This window comes from Gossypium hirsutum, chromosome D02 (genome assembly GCF_007990345.1).
Source record: "Gossypium hirsutum isolate 1008001.06 chromosome D02, Gossypium_hirsutum_v2.1, whole genome shotgun sequence".
NCBI classification, from domain to species: Eukaryota; Viridiplantae; Streptophyta; class Magnoliopsida; order Malvales; family Malvaceae; genus Gossypium; species Gossypium hirsutum.
The window spans coordinates 62,878,658-62,897,791 of record NC_053438.1 but is presented as its reverse complement, the minus strand read 5'-3'; the positions used below and the strand labels follow the sequence as shown (position 1 = coordinate 62,897,791).

At 34.0% G+C, this 19,134-nt stretch overlaps 1 protein-coding gene and 1 long non-coding RNA gene across 3 annotated transcripts; both read right to left on the bottom strand.

Moving 5' to 3' along the window:
* Nucleotides 1–6,461: 6,461 nt before the first annotated feature.
* LOC107908249 (uncharacterized) lies at nucleotides 6,462–7,913 on the bottom strand. 2 transcript variants are annotated; one of them, XR_005910503.1, is made up of 3 exons: nucleotides 7,504–7,913; nucleotides 6,657–6,819; nucleotides 6,462–6,566 (listed from the first exon to the last, which is right to left on the bottom strand). It is a non-coding gene; the product is annotated as an uncharacterized lncRNA (long non-coding RNA). The 2 variants fall into 2 exon arrangements; XR_001686937.2 differs by having other exon boundaries at nucleotides 7,509–7,913.
* A 4,880-nt stretch (nucleotides 7,914–12,793) lies between these two features.
* On the bottom strand, nucleotides 12,794–19,134 carry LOC121214579 (uncharacterized mitochondrial protein AtMg00810-like). Its single transcript, XM_041088355.1, has 2 exons — nucleotides 18,561–19,134; nucleotides 12,794–13,263 (listed from the first exon to the last, which is right to left on the bottom strand). The coding sequence occupies exons 1-2, from the start codon at nucleotides 19,132–19,134 to the stop codon at nucleotides 12,794–12,796; spliced, it is 1,044 nt and encodes a 347-aa protein (XP_040944289.1).

Sequence of the window (19,134 nt, the reverse complement as noted above, 5' to 3'; positions counted from 1 at the left end):
AAGAACATTGGAAAGCAGTTCAGTGGGTTTTAAGATACTTACGAGGTACTACCAATATTTACTCAGATAGGCGCGAATCAATTTTTTATATTAAAAATATTTTTTTGTTTAAATAAAATATTAATTTTTTATTTTTATTAAAAATATTTAAATATATATATACAGGTAAAAATACGGTCAACGGATCAAAATACGGGTAAAAAACGGGTCGTGCCTGTTAGATAGGCACGACTAATCGAGCCTGACAGGTAGGTGCAAATGGTCTGCTGTTGCTGCCCCCTCCCCCGCTCCATCTGCTAGCAGCTGTTGCTGCACCATGCTGCTGTTGTCCTTTCAATGGGAAAAAGTTGCAAATGGGGGACCTTTTAAGCATGGTCCCCCAAGCTCCATCCACTGGAAGAGAGAAAGGAGAAAATAAGAAGAAGAAGAAGAAATAAAGAAAGAAAAAAAAAGGTAATGTATTATTTTAGTAAATAATTTTTGTTTATAATTTAAAGAGTTTAATTAAGATATTGTGATTTTTTATTAATTATTAATTATTAATTATTTAAGATATTGTGATTTTGTATGAATGTAATTTTTTTCTTTTTATAATTATTTTAAAATTAATTTGTTAGTAATTTAGGATTATGTTATAACTTTTTGTGTTTGTAATTATTTTAAAATTAATTTATTAGTAATTTAGGATTAAGTTATAAATTGTTGTGTTTAGATTAGTATTTGGTGAGTTTAACATATAAGTTTATAAAAAAATTAAAAATCATTTCATTTTGAAAATGAATTTGGACAAATGATGTTTAAGCTCATTTAATTTTTTTAAGTTACTGTTAAGTATTGGTATGTTAATAGTTGCTGTTAACTCATTTAATTTTTTTAATCAACTTGGATATCAATTTGTCCAAGTTTAATCATAACGGACTCTTTTCATAAATTTATATACTTTAAAATTATTTTTATAAAAAAACGATTGTAGAAATATTGAAGAATATAAATAAATTATTAACATGCCAATACTTAACAGCAACTTATAAATTTAAAAAATTGATAATAATATATTAATAGTATCAATTAAAAGTGTTTCCCAAAACTCATAATTAAAATTCTTATATTGAGCAATGGGAGTAGAGTTTTGGCTGTGTGAAAAAATACGGGATATGGATATTTGTATCTACAGTAACAAGTAGGATATGAATCTTTGAATTCCATTTAATGCACTTTTAGGGATGACTATACGTATGAATTAAGATATTGACAAATGCTTTTATTAAAATCATTTAAAATTTTAATTAAAAAATTTAACACCCACAAATAACAATGTTCAAAGTTAAATGCATGTACATGAATTTATTTTATACATGAACATATTGTTGGCATAAGTAATTTAAGGGAGAAAAATATGTTATCAACCTTGACAGATTGTGTAAATATTTTTTCAATCTATATTAGTTATGTGTTTTTTGATTTTTTAGTAATGTATTTTTTAAAAAATAATTTTATAGTTATTTTGTTAGTAATTTATGATTAGGTTATATAAATTGTTAGTTTTTAGTTTAGTGTTTTGTGATTTTTTTTAATGTAATTTTTATATAATGTAATTTTATTTGATTTTTTATTTATTTAAAATTTTTTATTGATTTATTAAAATGTTGATTAAATTTGTTGTTATATAATTTTATAGGCTGTTTGAAATAAACTACTCGGGTATGTATCTATTTCTATTTTTATTTTTTTAATTTGTATGTTTTTATGTTTAGATAGTTTATATTAATTTTAATTATATTATTATTGTAATCTAACATAAATTTTTTTATTGTAGGTAAATTATGAGAAATGATTAGATATTTACCGTGTTTTGTTTCTGAAATTTGAAATAATTTATTGTATTTTTTGAAACAAATTAAATGAATTCATTTATTTAATTGCAGATTTGTAGCAAATGGGTTCTTTGATTAATAATAATCACATATCAAGTACTATTAATGAGATGGTAATAAAATTTTTATTTGATACTCATGTTATTTGCTGAATTAAATTATATTGTATTAACTATTTTGCTAATTTAATAATGTCAGGGTCCGTACCGCGTATTGAGGGACCGTGTTAATAGTGTAGGGTTTCTGCCAGATGAACGCCTAATACCATACTTAGAGTTAGCCGGGTTAATATCAGCGGCATTGATCTGAACTTTTGATCTGCGATACGACTTGATTTCCGCTTTAGTCGAGCGATGGCGTCCGGAGACCCACACATTTCATTTGCCATGTAGGGAGTGTACCGTCACTCTAGAGGATGTTGCACTACATCTCGAGCTTCCCATCGACGGGAATGCGGTCACAGGCGTAAGTTCAATCTCTAGGTCAGCTACCCTTTGATATGAATTACTTGGACGCTCGCCAAGTGAGGGGAAATTTACCAGTTTGAGATTTTCATGGCTAAAGGCCAATTTTGAGCATTTGCCGAGTACTGCCAATAAATGGGAGGTGATGCAGGCCATTCGAGCTTACATTATGCACCTTATAGGGGGTGTACTCATGCCGAATACAAACGGTAGTATTGTCTACTTGATGTACTTACCCCTATTATCCAATTTGCATAACACTCGTTCATACAATTGGCGGTCCACAGTTTTAGCCATGCTGTATTGCGAACTTTGTCGGACGACAGATCCTTCTACGATGGATATAGACGGATGCCTCATACTACTGCAGTCGTGGGCACTTTACCGGATGCCATTCTTGGCATCCATTAGTCACCAATCATATATTTCCACTCGTTAATAGGCGATGAATTTTTACTCGTTATAAGAATTAGTTGACTTTTTTTCAGATTATATTGTTCTAACAATTTGTTTTCGTAGATGGAGTACTAATCTGGGTATCAGGAGGTCATACACGATTCCGATATACCGTCTGATGATTGAGAATCATGCTGGAGAGGGGGTAAGTTTTTCCAATATAAACTTAATTTTATTATTTTATCTCACTCGACCCGCGTTAATATAACAATGTTATTAACTGTGCAGTTCATTTGGATGCCGCATTTTGTTCCAGAAATTATGGCGGTCATTCCCTCATCTGCCCACGTCCACTCAAACCTATGGTGCATTGGCGCACCTGTTATCAATATTCAGGTAGTGGAGTGGTACCATGGCGATCAAGTACTCCAGCAGTTCGGTTGCATACAGTATATCCCGATGCTGCCAGTATGATTGGGGGAAATCTATGGGATGAGCAGGAGGGGGAGGTATGGAAATGATTGGAGAGAACTGCATGAAGAATATATTACGATGTGAAACAACCGATTGAGGAGGGTACCTCAGATGGATCATGCTTTGGATCTGAAGCCCTCGTTAGAGTACATACAGTGGTACTGTGAGATAGTGAAACCATTTTTGTTTGGTGGGCGGTCGATGGTAGTCCCTCCGCATACGACATGAATTGGGCAACCCCTTCCAGATCCGCATCATGCACCAGAGCCAAAACCAGAGCCGGAGCCAGAGGGAGAGGCGGAACTACATTCTAAGGATAGTTCTTATCATCCAGATTTGGGAGGCGATGACTATTTCCCAAGCTCGTCAGGCCTAAGATATCATTCAGAGTTTGATATCTTCAGCCCACTACCACCTCAGTACTCCAATCACCCTAGCTCGTATCCACCTCAGTACTCCGCTCCTTCTGGCCCGTATCCATCGCCGTACTCCACTCCTCCCGCTCAAGTTCATCAATGGCATTTGAGACATATGATTTTTCATCTATGTTTCACACACCCCTACATATGGATGACGAGAACGTTGATCACCATAATCGCCCGCAACGTAAACGTCGAGCTCCACAAAAATATACCCCTAGAACCACACCATCAAACCATCAATTTTAGAGGGTTTAGTAATATAAATAACTTCATATTTATGTAATGAATATAGTTGATTGACTATCAACATACAATATCGGATAGGGGAAAAATTAAGCAGTAGTGGGGCCCCACCATTCGTGCCTCTGAGTTAGGCACAACTAGTAGCGCCTGTCAAATAGGCTCAACTAGTCGCGCCTTTCAGATAGGCTCAACTAGTCGCGCCTTTCAGATAGGCTCAACTAGTCGTGCCTTTGAGATAGGCTCAACTAGTTGTGCCTATGAAATAGCCACAACCTATATTTCGTATCTATACCAGGGTTATATACTGATCCGGGGAAAAAATTAATAATATTTTATTAAATGAGAAAAAATAAAATATTTTAATATAAAAAATTGATTCGTACCTGTCAGATAGGCGCGATTAAAGAAAACGTACCATTTCGGTAATTAATCTATTTGAAAACCTATTTAGATACTTAAATTTTTTTAATATATTTGGATAAAAAACCCGGTAGAGCATTAGTGACCAGAATAATGAAGTGGGCACAAAGAATTCTCCTCGATATCAGCTCAAGAGCATAGGCGTTGGTCTCCCCAAGTTCCAACCCAGCTGCACCACCCTTGGCTTTCTATATAGCTTCACGTCACCATGCCATTAAAATAAGTAATAGTTAGATGATTTGTAGTGTAGCTTACTTGAATATAACTAATTTTTTATCTCATGCATGCACAAATTACTAGTTTATTCTATAAAACTGTTTAAATATTAATCGATTAATTAAAATTGTTCATGAAACCAATATTTAAAAGATATAAACAACTTAAAAGAACTTTTTTCCAAAAATAAATATTTAATCTTTTCTTTTAAACTTTTGGATCAAAACCCAATCTTTATTTTTTTTTAAAAGCTCGAAATGCCTTTTATATTTTAGAGATGTCAAAACCACCTTTTTTTTATTAAACAAAAAAAAGTTTAGTAGTTGTTGACTTCTAAAAATGAAAATTGGGAGTCGCCACCGATCTTTTAAAGAGGTATGATCAGATCACCTTGAAAACGATTTTAGGTCTATGAAATTTGAGAAAATAGGTTCGGGAGTCGGTTACGCACGAGGAAGGGTTAGCACCCTCGTAACGCCCAAAATTGGTACCGAATTGATTGTCTAAAGTCTTAGTGTTGAGAATTTGAAAAGATTTTAAAATACGATCATTCCATTTTTTTATTAATGTTAATTTTATAAAAGATGATTGGATAAATCGAGGCGAGTGCTAAAGACCTTCTCGTCTCAGAGTAATAAAATATCACGCCCAATACATTTGGACACGACATTTTTAGTCCTTAAGAATAAGCTTGTCTTTTGATTTTCAAAACTCGTGTGGTGAAGTTTAAAAAGAATATTCAATTGCTTTAAGTCAGATGAAAAATTGAAACCCAATACGTTAGGGCACAATTTCTCAAAGTTCCTAGCATTGAGTGTAGCCTTTATTATTTTTTTAAAATCTTCATTTCTGGAAAACGACATGTCACATCCAATACATTAGGACACGATGTATCGAATTCCCGAGAATGAGTTTTTACTTATGTGTTTTGATTAAAGAAAATTTTCGATTATTTAGATTCAATGAGGAAAATTGGAACCCAATACGTTAGGGCTCAATTCTCTCGAGGATTCTAAATTTCGAGTATTGCGTTATTTTTGAAAACCTTTGAATAAATTGGTTTTGATACTTAAACCATACTAAACACGACTTTTTGAACGAATAAAGCACAACGGAATAACAATGCACGACGTGAGGCGATAATTCATAAACCACAATATATGTTAAAAAACACTAATAATAAATGAATACCAATAAACAAATACCATACGTATAAAAATAAAATAATTTATTATATGTTAATGCGAAAGTATAAAATAATACTATATAAGAGTTTTATTTTTATAAAGAACAATTTAAAAAAACATAGTAAAATGTAAAGAAAAATCTTATAAATAAAATGAAAACATTAAAATATGTACAAATTATAATTGAAATGACGAGGATTCGACGGCGCCGATATAAGGTAAACCCTCCTCCTTGTTTATTTTCTTTTATAAAATAGTAAACAGAACATGAAAAAAGAAAAAAAACAATTGAAAAAAGCAATTGAAAACAAAGAGATAGTTGAAAGGATTCCTAGTCACCTTTTGAAACTGTTTTTTCTATATTGATTTTCTTTTGAAGGTTTTGATACAATATTCGTGGGTTTTCTTTTCGTTCGGTTTACAATCCATTTTATAACGAAAATACAGAATAATAAAAGGAGAAAATTCCAAAAATATCATTCTTTTTCACTATTTTGTCTTCTTCCTTTTTTGCTGCTTTGGCTTGTTGTTTGCTGCAGGTACTAGAGTACGGAGGTGGTGGCGTGGCACGCGTAGAGAGGAAGGGCGAAGGCGGCGCGTTGCGAGGCTGCTGCGGCGGCTTAGTTTCCAGAAACCCTAGGGTTTCTGTTTGTGATTTTATTTTGGGCTTAGATGATTTGGGCCAGGGTTAGGTGTTAGCTTAATTGGGTTGGGGATATTGGGCTAGGCTAGTGTTTAGGTGAAAAACGATTTGGGCCATGTTGGGCCTATAACACAACAACCAACTATGAAAGGAGCCCCAAAGGGTCCTTTTGAGGAGGCCCAACAGCCTGCACCATACATTGCTGCTAATCCCACACAGCCAGAGACCTGTCACAATTGTGGGAAAAAGTGTCTCATAATTATATAGCCTCAAAGAGGAATGAACTAAGAAATACAATTGCATCCAGTAATTATCACCTTCAGTGCAATACCACCGCTAGAGGCTCCTGATGCTATATTTCCTTCAGTTTCAACCCAAATGACTCCCACAGTGTCCATGATATTGTCTTGTGATGGGCTAAGCATACATGATTGACCACCACTGTTGTCCTCCAAAGTATCACAAGTTTGAGCATGTGAGCTTGACATATAGATGCATAATTTCGGTTAAAAATATTGTCCAAGCTTATTGATATGAAATACATCTCCAAAATTATTTTTTGGGGGGGCGGCAAATCTTAAATGAAAATGATCAAAAATAAGTACATGCAGAAGTGACTCAAAGAAACATCCATCAATTTTGTAAGCAATCAAATTTCGGTGAAATCAATATAATTCACACTACTAATTATAGATATACAGAGTCTTCATTGCTAAGAGAAAATCATGAATGCTGGTACAGATGCCAAAATTGTTGAAACACTAAGCAATGGTAAATTTACAAGTAAAACGATTTCCTCATCTCCCCCGCCTCTGTTTTCTTTTTTCTTTTTCTTGCTCAAAAACTCTGTAACTGATTCAAAGCTCAAAATCCAAAACACCTTCAACCCATTTACCACAAACAACAAATTCCAACCAGAAATTGAAATCCCTTACTATTGAGACAAGCAACCTGAAATCTCTTATAACAGAAATGCCTAACAATTCGAAAAAACCAAGCTTAACTTTCTAACCTTAAATTACCCTAAAATAATCGGATCAACCAATCGACCAATTTTTTTTTTGAAAACTCATTTTTTTCACAGCTCCCTCCTAGTGAAATACAAGCAGAGAAGCAAAGAGATGAAATTCTCACAATAGAGGTGAGATTGAGGGGAATAATAACCTTACTCGTTCAACTTTGGGGACGCTTTTTACAATGTCGAGATCTTTTTCGATGATGGTTGTGGGATGAGAATAACTAAACGAGAACTAAGAGATAGGGTTAGGGTGTGGTGGCTTGAGGTGTTTGCTGAGGAAGAGTGGTAAAGGGCAAGAATGGGAGGTTATGTTTTTTTTCTTATTTGGTGGAGGCTCTATATTGCTATTCTTTAGATCAGGTGGGGAATGGCTATTATGGGAGGAGGCGGAATGGGAGATGAATGAAATTCTGTCGAATGGAGGATTCGGTGAACCAAACTAATGAATAGCTGCTTATCACCCAATCATCCAAGAATAGTTTGGCTATTCATGCCAACCAAACGTGTTGTAAATGTTTAATTTAAAACTGCTTTGCTTGCCGTCTCTCGAATCTTGTCAAAGCTAAAGCGACAATTGAAGAGGCAATAATGAGTTGGACTTCATTTTAACAGACCCCTGACTTGGGCGTACACCTGCTCATGGCCTAAGTTATCTGGCCCGGCCTAAAAGTTTGCTCGAAAAGTGAGAGAGTTTGGGTAAAAAGATAGATTCGAAAAATGGGTTTGGGTAAAATATTAAGACTCGTTTAGAAAATGGGTCGAACCTCAAGTAAGGCTTTTTTTTCTCGAACTCGACCCAGCCTGAATATGCCAAAAAACTGCAGCTTTTTTTTGTTGCTTTTTTTTTACTATTCTGCTACCATTTCACTATTATGTTGCTACTATTTTATTGTTATTGTACAACTTTTATTTTATTGTTAATTTTGTTACTATTTTAGAGGTATTTGCTTGTTAAATTGCATCTATCTTAGTGTTGTTTAAGTATATATATAAATTTATTTTCAATTTGTTGGGAAACATTCATTTTGATATTCTTTAGTATTTTTGATGTATTATATTTTTAAAAAATTATATAAAAAAATTAGTACGGGTTGGACGCGAGTTTTAACATTTTTAGAGCTTGGGCAAAATTTTAAACCTATTTTCAAGTCAAACCCAAACCCAACCAACAGACCTAAAATTTTGGTTGGACCCAACCTAACCCAGCCTATGAGCACCTCTATTTGGGCCTATACTCACCACTAAGCCGTACGGTTACCATTTTAACTACTTTAAAATTAAGTCTCACACTTCTTTTAAAAAATGATTATTATTTTTTCATTCAATTGGATACTTCAACTATTAAAATGTATTAAAAAATTTAATCGTTGACCGTTAAAAATAATATCTCAAGTTTTATTTTTAGGTAAAAAATAATTAAATTCCAGTTATGAATTTTTATTTAAAAAATTATAAAAATCCAGAAAAGAAAATAAAAATATTCAAAATTATAAAAAATAGAAAGATATTTAAAATTTATAAAAAAAATTAGAAAAAATTGTTAAAATTAAAAAAAACATTTAATTTGTTAATATAAACCTTATTGATTTTATTTCATGAAATTTTTAGGAAAAATAAATGATTTTTTCATATATATATTCGGTGATTATATATACATGACATTGTTGCATACCTTTTCACACAATGGTTGAAGAAAAAGCATAAACAAGCTCTTTATGAAGTATTTGAGAAGGTTAAAGCAGGTAATTAAATAAATTTCTTTAAATATTTATATTTAATATAAATTGATAATTAAATATAGTTGTATTTGTATTCACTCTTGGATTTCGAGTATTATATAAAAATATTAAAAATATCGAAAGTCCTAGACTTCTTTATACGTTTTTCTTTTAAGTTGTTTCTCCAAATTTAATACTTTCTTTATGATTACTCACCCTATCTTCTTAACTCTCAAGATACAATAGTGGTGAAAAGAAAAGAACGATAAGACGCAGAAACAAAAAGGCTTTGAAATACTCAGATATATGAGAATAAAAGGATTAATGCGACAATTTCAATTTTTCTGCAACGTCCCAAAACTTTGAGTGTTTTTTATTAAATTTTAATATAATTAAATCTTTGTAATTGTGGCTAAGTGCTTTTTTTGTGTTTTAAAGATTAGGGGTTCAAACCTCACTTTCGAAAATTTTGTTATTTTGTTTGATTTGACCTTTATCCGTGAACATTTGACTTAAGTTTATTTTTGTGTTAATTTATGTAAAAAATGAGCCTGCTAGTTTGATGATTAAGTTTCTGTATACTTCCTAATCTTGTGTTTGAGCCTCTGTGTAAGCGAAACGAGGATATGTTTTTGCTACTTTGTAGAATTAGTTTTGTTTTAAAAAGAAAACAGGTTTCCAGAACTTTAATTTTTTCTTTTTTGACGTTAGTTTTTCTTTTCTTCTTCTTCTTCTTCCTTCCTTTTCTTTTTTTTTTCTTTTTGGTTTTCTCAATTGCTGAAATTGTTAATTTTTGCTGCTGTGAGGTCGGGTAAGTGTGCATTTCATTGTTTGTTAACTGAAAGGTTAATTGCATGAGTTTAATTGTAAAATTTCATTGTTAATTTGTTTGAATTATTTGTTAAGCGATCGTTTGACTTCCTTTTTAGGTGTAGATATCAAAGGTAGCGATCTCCAACGCGTTAATTCGAGTAGTTGTCGTTGATTCATCAGTAAGTGTTGGCTTTGTTTGGAAGTTTTGTGTCGAAGTTTTTGACATTGTTAGTTCAGCGTTAAATTGTGCAAAATTGGTTGATTAAGACGTTAATTGGTTGGTCGTTTTAGGTTTTGGGAGTCTTATGCGTTGTTCCTACTTCGAAACTATACCAGGTGTGTAACGAAAACTTGACTTAATGCTAATTTCAAATGCCGAAAAGTATGGCTTTTGACGCCACACGGCCGTGTGTCTAGCCATGTAACTCACTGTTTTGGAATTTGAGGTACACAAGCTAGAGACACGGGCGTGTGTCCAAGCCGTGTAACTCACTGTCTAGATTTTTGGGTCACACAGGCTAGGGACACGAGCGTGTGTCCAAGCCGTGCACCTCACTATTTTGGATTTAGGGTCACATAGGCCAGGGAGACGGGTGTGTGGCCAGGCAGTATGAAGGCTTGTGAGTTACACGGGTGTGCGTCAGGCCATGTGCCAGACCATGTAACTTACTGTTTTGAGTCACATGGCCGTGTGGACCACACGGGCCAGCCACCCAGGCCGTATGAATCCACACGGGTTTGTGGTTCAAAAATCAGAAATTTTTCCTAGGATCGTAATCATCGTTCGAATTGAACGCAAGTCTACTGTAGGACCTGTATAATCTGAATTAGACATTGAAATTGTTATTTGGCAATTTGTTACTGAGTAATCTGTTATTCTGATATGTATATATATATACATTGTTATCAGATTTGGTAATTAGTGTAATACCAATACATGAGTATAATTTAAAATTATATTATTGTCTACTTATATCTGATATCTGTCAAATTTGTATTTGCATCTAGATTGGGACTGTATATAGAAGGAGGTGTGTACAATTTAATAATCTACCAAATCTGGTGGCTGAGCCACATATATTTCTGATTCTGGTGATTTATCGCAATTCGATTTGGTAGCTAGGCTGCAATTATTCTGAAACATGACATACAGTCACTACGCGATGTATAGGGATGGATGGATACTTGATGCCTTGTATGGTGTATCGGGATGGACGGATATGGTGTGTAGCGATTGGGGGTAGGAGTTTGCATATGTATTTGATATTCTCTATTTTTGTTTCTGTATCTGACTCTGAGAAATGACTAATCTATGGAAAGTGAAACTACATCTGTATATTACCGAGTATTATTAAATGTAAGTTACACACATTGAGTTGTAAGCTCATTTGATTGTTTGTCTGGAGTCAGGTAACCCACAGACTTAAGCGGGTCGACGTGGCAGGAGCTCGACCATTTCTTTATTTCTTATTTAATTTGTTATCTGAACTTATACTATTAGGCATATTTCGGATTTCAGATTACGATTTGGGTTTTTATGTTGATTTAATTATATAAATAATTTCGTTTATTAAACTTTAAATAATTAAGTTTGGTTTCTGTTGATGGTATGATGTAACCTCCAGACTTGGTCTGAGCGTCTAGGCTAGGTATGGAGTGTTACACTTTTATTTATTTATTTATTTATTATTTTAAATTTAAATTATGATTAATTGTTTGTTTTTTTATACATATAAAGAAAACTTAAATTTACAGTAATTTTTATTAGGCTTTTATACTTTTAATAAATTTTTTTATATTTTTTTAATTTTTTAATATTTTCCAAAATTTTAATAAATATTAAATATTTTATATTTTATATAAATTTTTAATAATTTTTATATTTTCTCCCTATATATTTTTATAATTTATATCAATTTTATTGATTATAATAATATTTTATCTTTTTTCATCATGTGTTACAAACGCAATGTAACACGTGTTGGAGATTAAATCTTATAATTTTTATAAATTAAAAAAATTCTATATTTCTAATAAAAATTCTATATATTTTTATATTTTATAATAACTTTTTTATTTATAGTAATTTTAAATAATTTTCTAATTTTTCATAAATTAAAATATTTTTCTATATATGTTTATAAATTTTTAACATTTTTAATATTTTATTGATTTTAATAATAATTTTCGCCATATGTCATAATCACAACGTGACAGATGATGAAAATAATTAAAAATAAAAGGAAAAAAAATGAAGCTATTAACTTTTTAAAATTCAAAGATGTTTTACACACGTAAACCTTAAAATCATGTGAAATTTCATTTGCAATATCAGTCCCCGTCCCTCACAAATTTTTATTTCTTATATATATATACTTTTTAAATTATCCTTAAACTTCTAAATAATTATATTAATCTATAAAATGATATACATATAAATCCGGAAACCCTCAATAGAAATTCTTAAATGTGAAGCAGTATAACATTACCAACCGCACAGCTTCCTCAGCTACAAATTCAATGGCAGTAGCCTAGGTGGCGCGCTGCTCTAGATTTGTTTAATGTAAACCCAATAAAATATTTAACACTAGTTTAATAGATTACCCACTCATCTATTTTGACAAAATTTTACTACTTAAAAAATTAAGTCTTTTATTTTTTTAATTTAAAATTCTTAATTTAATCATTAATATTATTAATATTTTTATCAAAATTTATTAATTTGTATGATGTTAAACTCTCAACATTTCAAAGAATACAATCTTTTATTCATGCTTACATAAAACCAATTACAAGTGTTTAAAGCATACAAACTCAACTAACACACTTTAACAAAAGCATTTACAGCCGCTAACTAATAACCGATAGTAACTGAAACTGTTATTCCTAACATGCCCCGTACTTATCAACTTCTCTTTGCACCAAGAACTTCTTGACTCATATCAGCAACACAGAGTTGATCTCGAAACTTAGTGAAAATTCCTACTGACAGTGATTTTGTCAGTACATCTGCAATTTGATCTGAACCAGATATATGACCTACTTGAAGTACCCCATCTGCAACTTTTTCTCTGACAAAGAACAGGTCTATTTCAACATGCTTGAATTTTGAGTGTAGAACAAGGTTTCCTGCTATTGCAACAGCAATTGAACTATCACACCATATCAAGGACCTCTTTGGAATAGGAACACATAACTCAATCAACAATGAGCGGATCCAAACCAACTCAGCAGTGAGATGAGCAACACTCCTGTATTCTGCTTCTGTTATCGACCTAGGGATTACTTGTTGCTTCCTTGAGCTCCAGGATATTGGATTCCCTCCAAGAAACACACAGAACCCTGAAGTGGACCTGCGATCATCCACATCAGAACCTATTGTGCGGAAGCGTGTAAAAGAGTAAAATTATTGTACTAAAAAATCACACTAAGTTCAATTCCCAGGAAAGAGAGGTGGATCGCAAGGATCGCTTAAGTACCAGGTCTTTCCTAGCCAGAATATCCCTTAATTGTAATTTAATAGCACAATAAATCACTACAATCACACACACAATTCATGCAGAATAATACAATAAAGAACACAAGAATTTAACGAGGTTCAGCAAATTTTGCCTACGTCCTCGGGCACTACCAAATATATTTCACTCCAAAATACAAGTGAGAATTTACAAAGAGAGAGAGAAAACAATGCCTTAAGTAGAGAATGGCAAGTTTTAGATACAGAATGAGAGATGGTTATGCCTATTTATAGTTGAGGTTCAGGGATCAACTTGCACAGTCACTTTACAATTAGGGACCATATATTGCAAATATCTCAGATTTTATTATGCCAATATCTCGATACCCATATCTTTGACTTTCCAATATTTGATACTCATATCTTTGACTTTCCAATATTTGATACCCATATCTTTGACTTTCTATTATTTGATACCCATATCTTTGATTTTCCATAAATATGGATAATTCCCAATAATCTCCACCTTGAAGATTTGATTCGAGTAATCTTATCTTCACACAATTCTCTCTGCCTTTGTCAACAACACTTGATAGTGCCTTCTTCAACTGTTAAACATGCAGAATATTGATCAAGTTCAAACAATGTTCGAACTTGATTGTTGTTACCACCTTGGTCATCATATCTGCGGGATTATCTGCAGTCTTAATCTTCTGAAGGTGAATTTTCCCCTCATCAATAATTTCCCGCACAAAGTGGAAACGTACATCGATATGCTTTGTACGTGCATGATAGACTTGATTCTTTGCTAAATGAATAGCACTTTGACTATCACAATACACATTAATATGCTCTTGGACCAATCCCAAGGTTTTAACCATACCTTGTAACCAAATAGCTTCCTTTACAGCCTCTGTTACAGCCATGTATTCAGCTTCTGTGGTTGACAACGCAACTGTAGACTGCAGTGTAGACTTCCAACTTATTGGTCCTCCAGCAAGAGTAAACACATAACTAGTGGTTGATCTTCGTTTGTCCAAATCACCGGCATAATCAAAATCAACGTACCCAACAACACCTTTACCAAGTGTAGTATCCTGCTTGAACAGTAATCCAATATCCATGGTCTTATGAATATACCGTAGAATCCATTTCACAGCTTGCCAATGTCCTTTTCCAGGATTATGCATATACCTGCTCACTATACTAACTGCCTGTGAAATGTCGGGTCTTGTACACACCATTGCATACATCAAGCTACCCACTGCATTAGAATACGGAACTTGCAACATGTATTCTCGTTTCGTATTCGTCGAAGGAGATAGTTGTGCAGAAAGCTTGAAATGAGAAGCCAACGGGGTACTTACAGGTTTTGTATGCTCGTTCATGCCAAACTGCTGTAGTACCTTTTTCAAAATATTGCTTCTGAGATAAACTAACTCTGTCATGAGCTCTATCCCTACATATTTCCATGCCAAGGATCTTCTTAGCTTCACCTAGATCTTTCATCTCAAACTCAAGGTTGAGTTGAGTCTTCAATCTCTCAATTTCAACTTTACTCTTAGATGCTATCAACATATCATCAACATATAAGAGCAAGTATACGAAAAATCCTTCTTGTAGCTTCTGAAAATACACGCAATGATCAAATTTACTTCTTGTATACCTTTGCCCTTTCATGAACTGATCAAATCGCTTGTACCACTGCCTTGGAGATTGTTTCAATCCATAAAGCGACTTTGTCAGTTTGCAAACCCAATTTTCTTTATCAGCAACCTTGAATCCATCTGGCTGAGTCATATAGATTTCCTCTTCCAAATCACCGTGTAAAAATGCGGTCTTCACATCGAGCTGAACTAGTTCAAGATCATATTGCGCAACCAAAGCTAGCAAAATCCGAATAGACGAATGCTTCACAACTGGAGAAAATACTTCATTGTAGTCTATTCCTTCTTTCTGAGCGTAACCCTTTGCTACCAATCTAGCCTTGTATCGAACTTCATTTTTATCAGGAAATCCTTCCTTTTTTGTATATACCCATTTGCATGCAATTGCCTTTTTTCCTTTAGGTAGTGTCACCAACTCCCAAGTCCTATTTTTATGAAGAGACTGCATTTCTTCATTCATAGCTTGCTTCCACTTTACACTATCAGAGTTACTTCTTGCTTCTGTGTAAGTAGAAGGAACATCATCATCTGCAATTGGAAGTGCATAGGCCACCATATCATCAAAGCGAGCAGGCATACGAATCTCTCTTCTTGGCCTTCTATATGCAATTGAATCATGTTGTTGTAGAAGTTCTTGGGTCGAAACTTCTTCATCATTTGTTCCTTCAATATTATCTGGATCATCATTAACCTTTTCAAGCTCCACCTGCTGCAAAGTGCCACTGGTTGTGTTATCCTTTTGTGAATCATTGTTCTTCATCATGGTTGATTCATCAAAAGTCACATCTCTACTGAAAATTATTTTCCTTGTATCAGGACACCAGAGACGGTATCCTTTTACTCCACCAGTTATACCCATGAATAATGCTTTCTTTACTCTTGGGTCTAACTTAGATTCTTTTACATGATAATATGCAGTGGAACCAAAAATATGTAAAGAATCATAATCAATAGCAGGTTTACCAGCCCACCTCTCCATAGGAGTTTTTCCATTTATTGCAGCTGATGGCAACCGATTAATTAGATGGCACGCATATGTAACTGCCTCAGCCCAAAATTCTTTGCCTAATCCAGCATTGGACAACATACATCGAACTTTCTCCAGTATAGTCCGATTCATACGTTTTGCCACCCCATTCTGTTGTGGTGTATCTCGAACAGTGAAGTGTCATACAATACCTTCATCGTGACATACTTGTAGAAATGGATCATTCTTGTACTCAGTACCATTGTCTGATCGAAGTCGTTTGACTTTTCGACCAGCCTGGGTCTCCACCATCTTCTTCCATTTCAGAAATACATCCAAAACTTCATTTTTCCTTTTCATTAGATACACCCATACTTTTCTTGAATAATCATCAACAAAAGTAACAAAATAGTGCATACCTCCCAAAGAAGCCACTTTAGTAGGTCCCCACACATCACTGTGAACGTAGTCCAGAATTTCTTTTGTATTGTGAATTGCTGAACCAAATTTTATCCTCGTCTGCTTGCCCAGAACACAATGTTCACAGAATTCCAATTTGCAAGAATTTGCACCTTTCAACAAGCCTTGCTTCGCCAAACTCTGCAAAGCTTTTTCACCAGCATGTCCCAATCGCATATGCCATAACCTGGTAGCCTCTGAATCTGCATCTTTCGTAAAAGCTGTTGATGTTGATCCAATAACTGTACTTCTATTTAAATAGTACAGATTATTCCTTCTTGTGCCTTTCATCACCGTCAATACCCCAGCTACTACCTTTAGTAATCCATCTCTCAAAGTGATTGTGAGCCCTTTAGATTCTAGGACCCCTAATGAGATAAGATTTTTCTTCAAGCTAGGTATGTAGCGAACATCTGTCAAGACTTGAATTGAGCCGTCGTGATTCTTCAATTGGATTGTACCTACTCCCATTGTCTTACAAGTGCTATCATTGCCCATAAAAACAACTCTACCTTCTAGTTCTTTAAGACTAGAAAACCAGTCCTTATTAGGACACATATGGTAAGTACATCCCGAATCCAAAATCCACTCATCTGTATGACATGCCATTGCCATGCCAACCAAGCTAAAGTCTGACTCCTCATCATGCTCCGCTACACATGCATCAGAAATAGCTTTACCTTTTTGTAACTTAGGACAATTCTTTTTCCAATGCCCTTTCTCACGACAAAAAGCACATTCATCTTTGGCAGGTCTCCCTTTGGACTTACTCCTTCTACCAGATTTGTTGCTGCGCGAACGACTTCTTACTGTTAAGACTCTGTAGTTGTATCTCTGTGATCTTTTTTTTCTTTCTTTCGAGTCTCAGATCTATACAACGCACTACAGACTGCATCAAATGTGATTGTATCCTTCCCATGAAGCAATGTGGTGGTAAGATGATCATATTCATCAGGAAGAGAATTCAACAACAGTAATGCCTTGTCTTCATCTTCAAATTTCTCATCCAAATTTAGCAAGTCTGCTAAAATTTTATTGAATGAGTTCACATGGTCATTCATCGACATACCGGGTGCATACGTGAATCGATAAAGTTTCTTTTTCATATAAAGCCTATTTTCAAGACTTTTTGTTAGAAACTTTTCTTCTAGTGTATCCCACAACTTCTTCGCTGATGTCTCCCTCATGACAGAGTACTTCTGCTCTTTGGCCAAACATAGGCGAATTGTTCCACATGCCTGTCTATTGATCTTGGCCCACTCCTTGTCATCCATCTTGTCAGGTTTTTCTTCAAGGGCTATATCCAGCTCTTGCTGACATAAGACATCCAGGATCTCACATTGCCACATACCAAAATTATTGGTACCATCAAATTTCTCTACTTCAAATTTCGCATTGGTCACAGTAGTCTTTGACGATGACTTTTCCATTTTTTTCTCCTCAATCCCAACTACAGTACGTGAATAGTGCCGTGAACGATCGTATTCCCCAAGTACGAATCTAGCTCTGATACCAATTATTGTGTGGAAGCGTGTAAAAGAGTAAAATTATTGTACTAAAAAATCACACTAAGTTCAATTCCCAGGAAAGAGAGGTGGATCGCAAGGATCGCTTAAGTACCAGGTCTTTCCTAGCCAGAATATCCCTTAATCGTAATTTAATAGCACAATAAATCACTACAATCACACACACAATTCATGCAGAATAATACAATAAAGAACACAAGAATTTAACGAGGTTCAGCAAATTTTGCCTACGTCCTCGGGCACTACCAAATATATTTCACTCCAAAATACAAGTGAGAATTTACAAAGAGAGAGAGAGAAAACAATGCCTTAAGTAGAGAATGGCAAGTTTTAGATACAGAATGAGAGATGGTTATGCCTATTTATAGTTGAGGTTCAGGGATCAACTTGCAAAGTCACTTTACAATTAGGGACCATATATTGCAAATATCTCAGATTTTATTATGCCAATATCTCGATACCCATATCTTTGACTTTCCAATATTTGATACCCATATCTTTGACTTTCCAATATTTGATACCCATATCTTTGACTTTTTATTATTTGATACCCATATCTTTGATTTTCCATAAATATGGATAATTCCCAATAGAACCCCAACTGGCTTCCGAGTATCCTTCAAGTAGAAAACTCGATGATCGAATAAACCTCAGCCCATAATTCAGTGTCCCTTGTAGATATCTTAAGATTCTTTTCACAGCTTTGAAATGTACATTCAAAGGTTTATGCATAAATTGACAAACCTTGTTAACAGAATAAGCGATATCCGGTCTAGTGATTACCACATATTGCAGGGCACCAACAATACTCCGATAATAATGCTCATCCTCCACAGGACTGCTTGTAGTAGCAGAGAGACGACATGTGGTAACCATCGACGTTGGCAAGCTATCCATGGAGGCCCGTTGAAGAAGATCCAAAATATATTTTTTCTGTGTAAGAAATATTCCTTGTGCAATGTAATTGACTTCAATACCAAGGAAATAATTCAGCTTTCCTAGGTCTTTTAACGAAAACTTTGCGTTAAGTTGGGTAACAAAATCACCTATGGCTTTAGCATCATTTCCAGTGATGATAATGTCATCAACGTAGACTAACACATAAACTAACCGAGACTCTGACCGAAGAATGAACAGAGAATTATCTGCTTTGGAAACTTCGAACTTCAT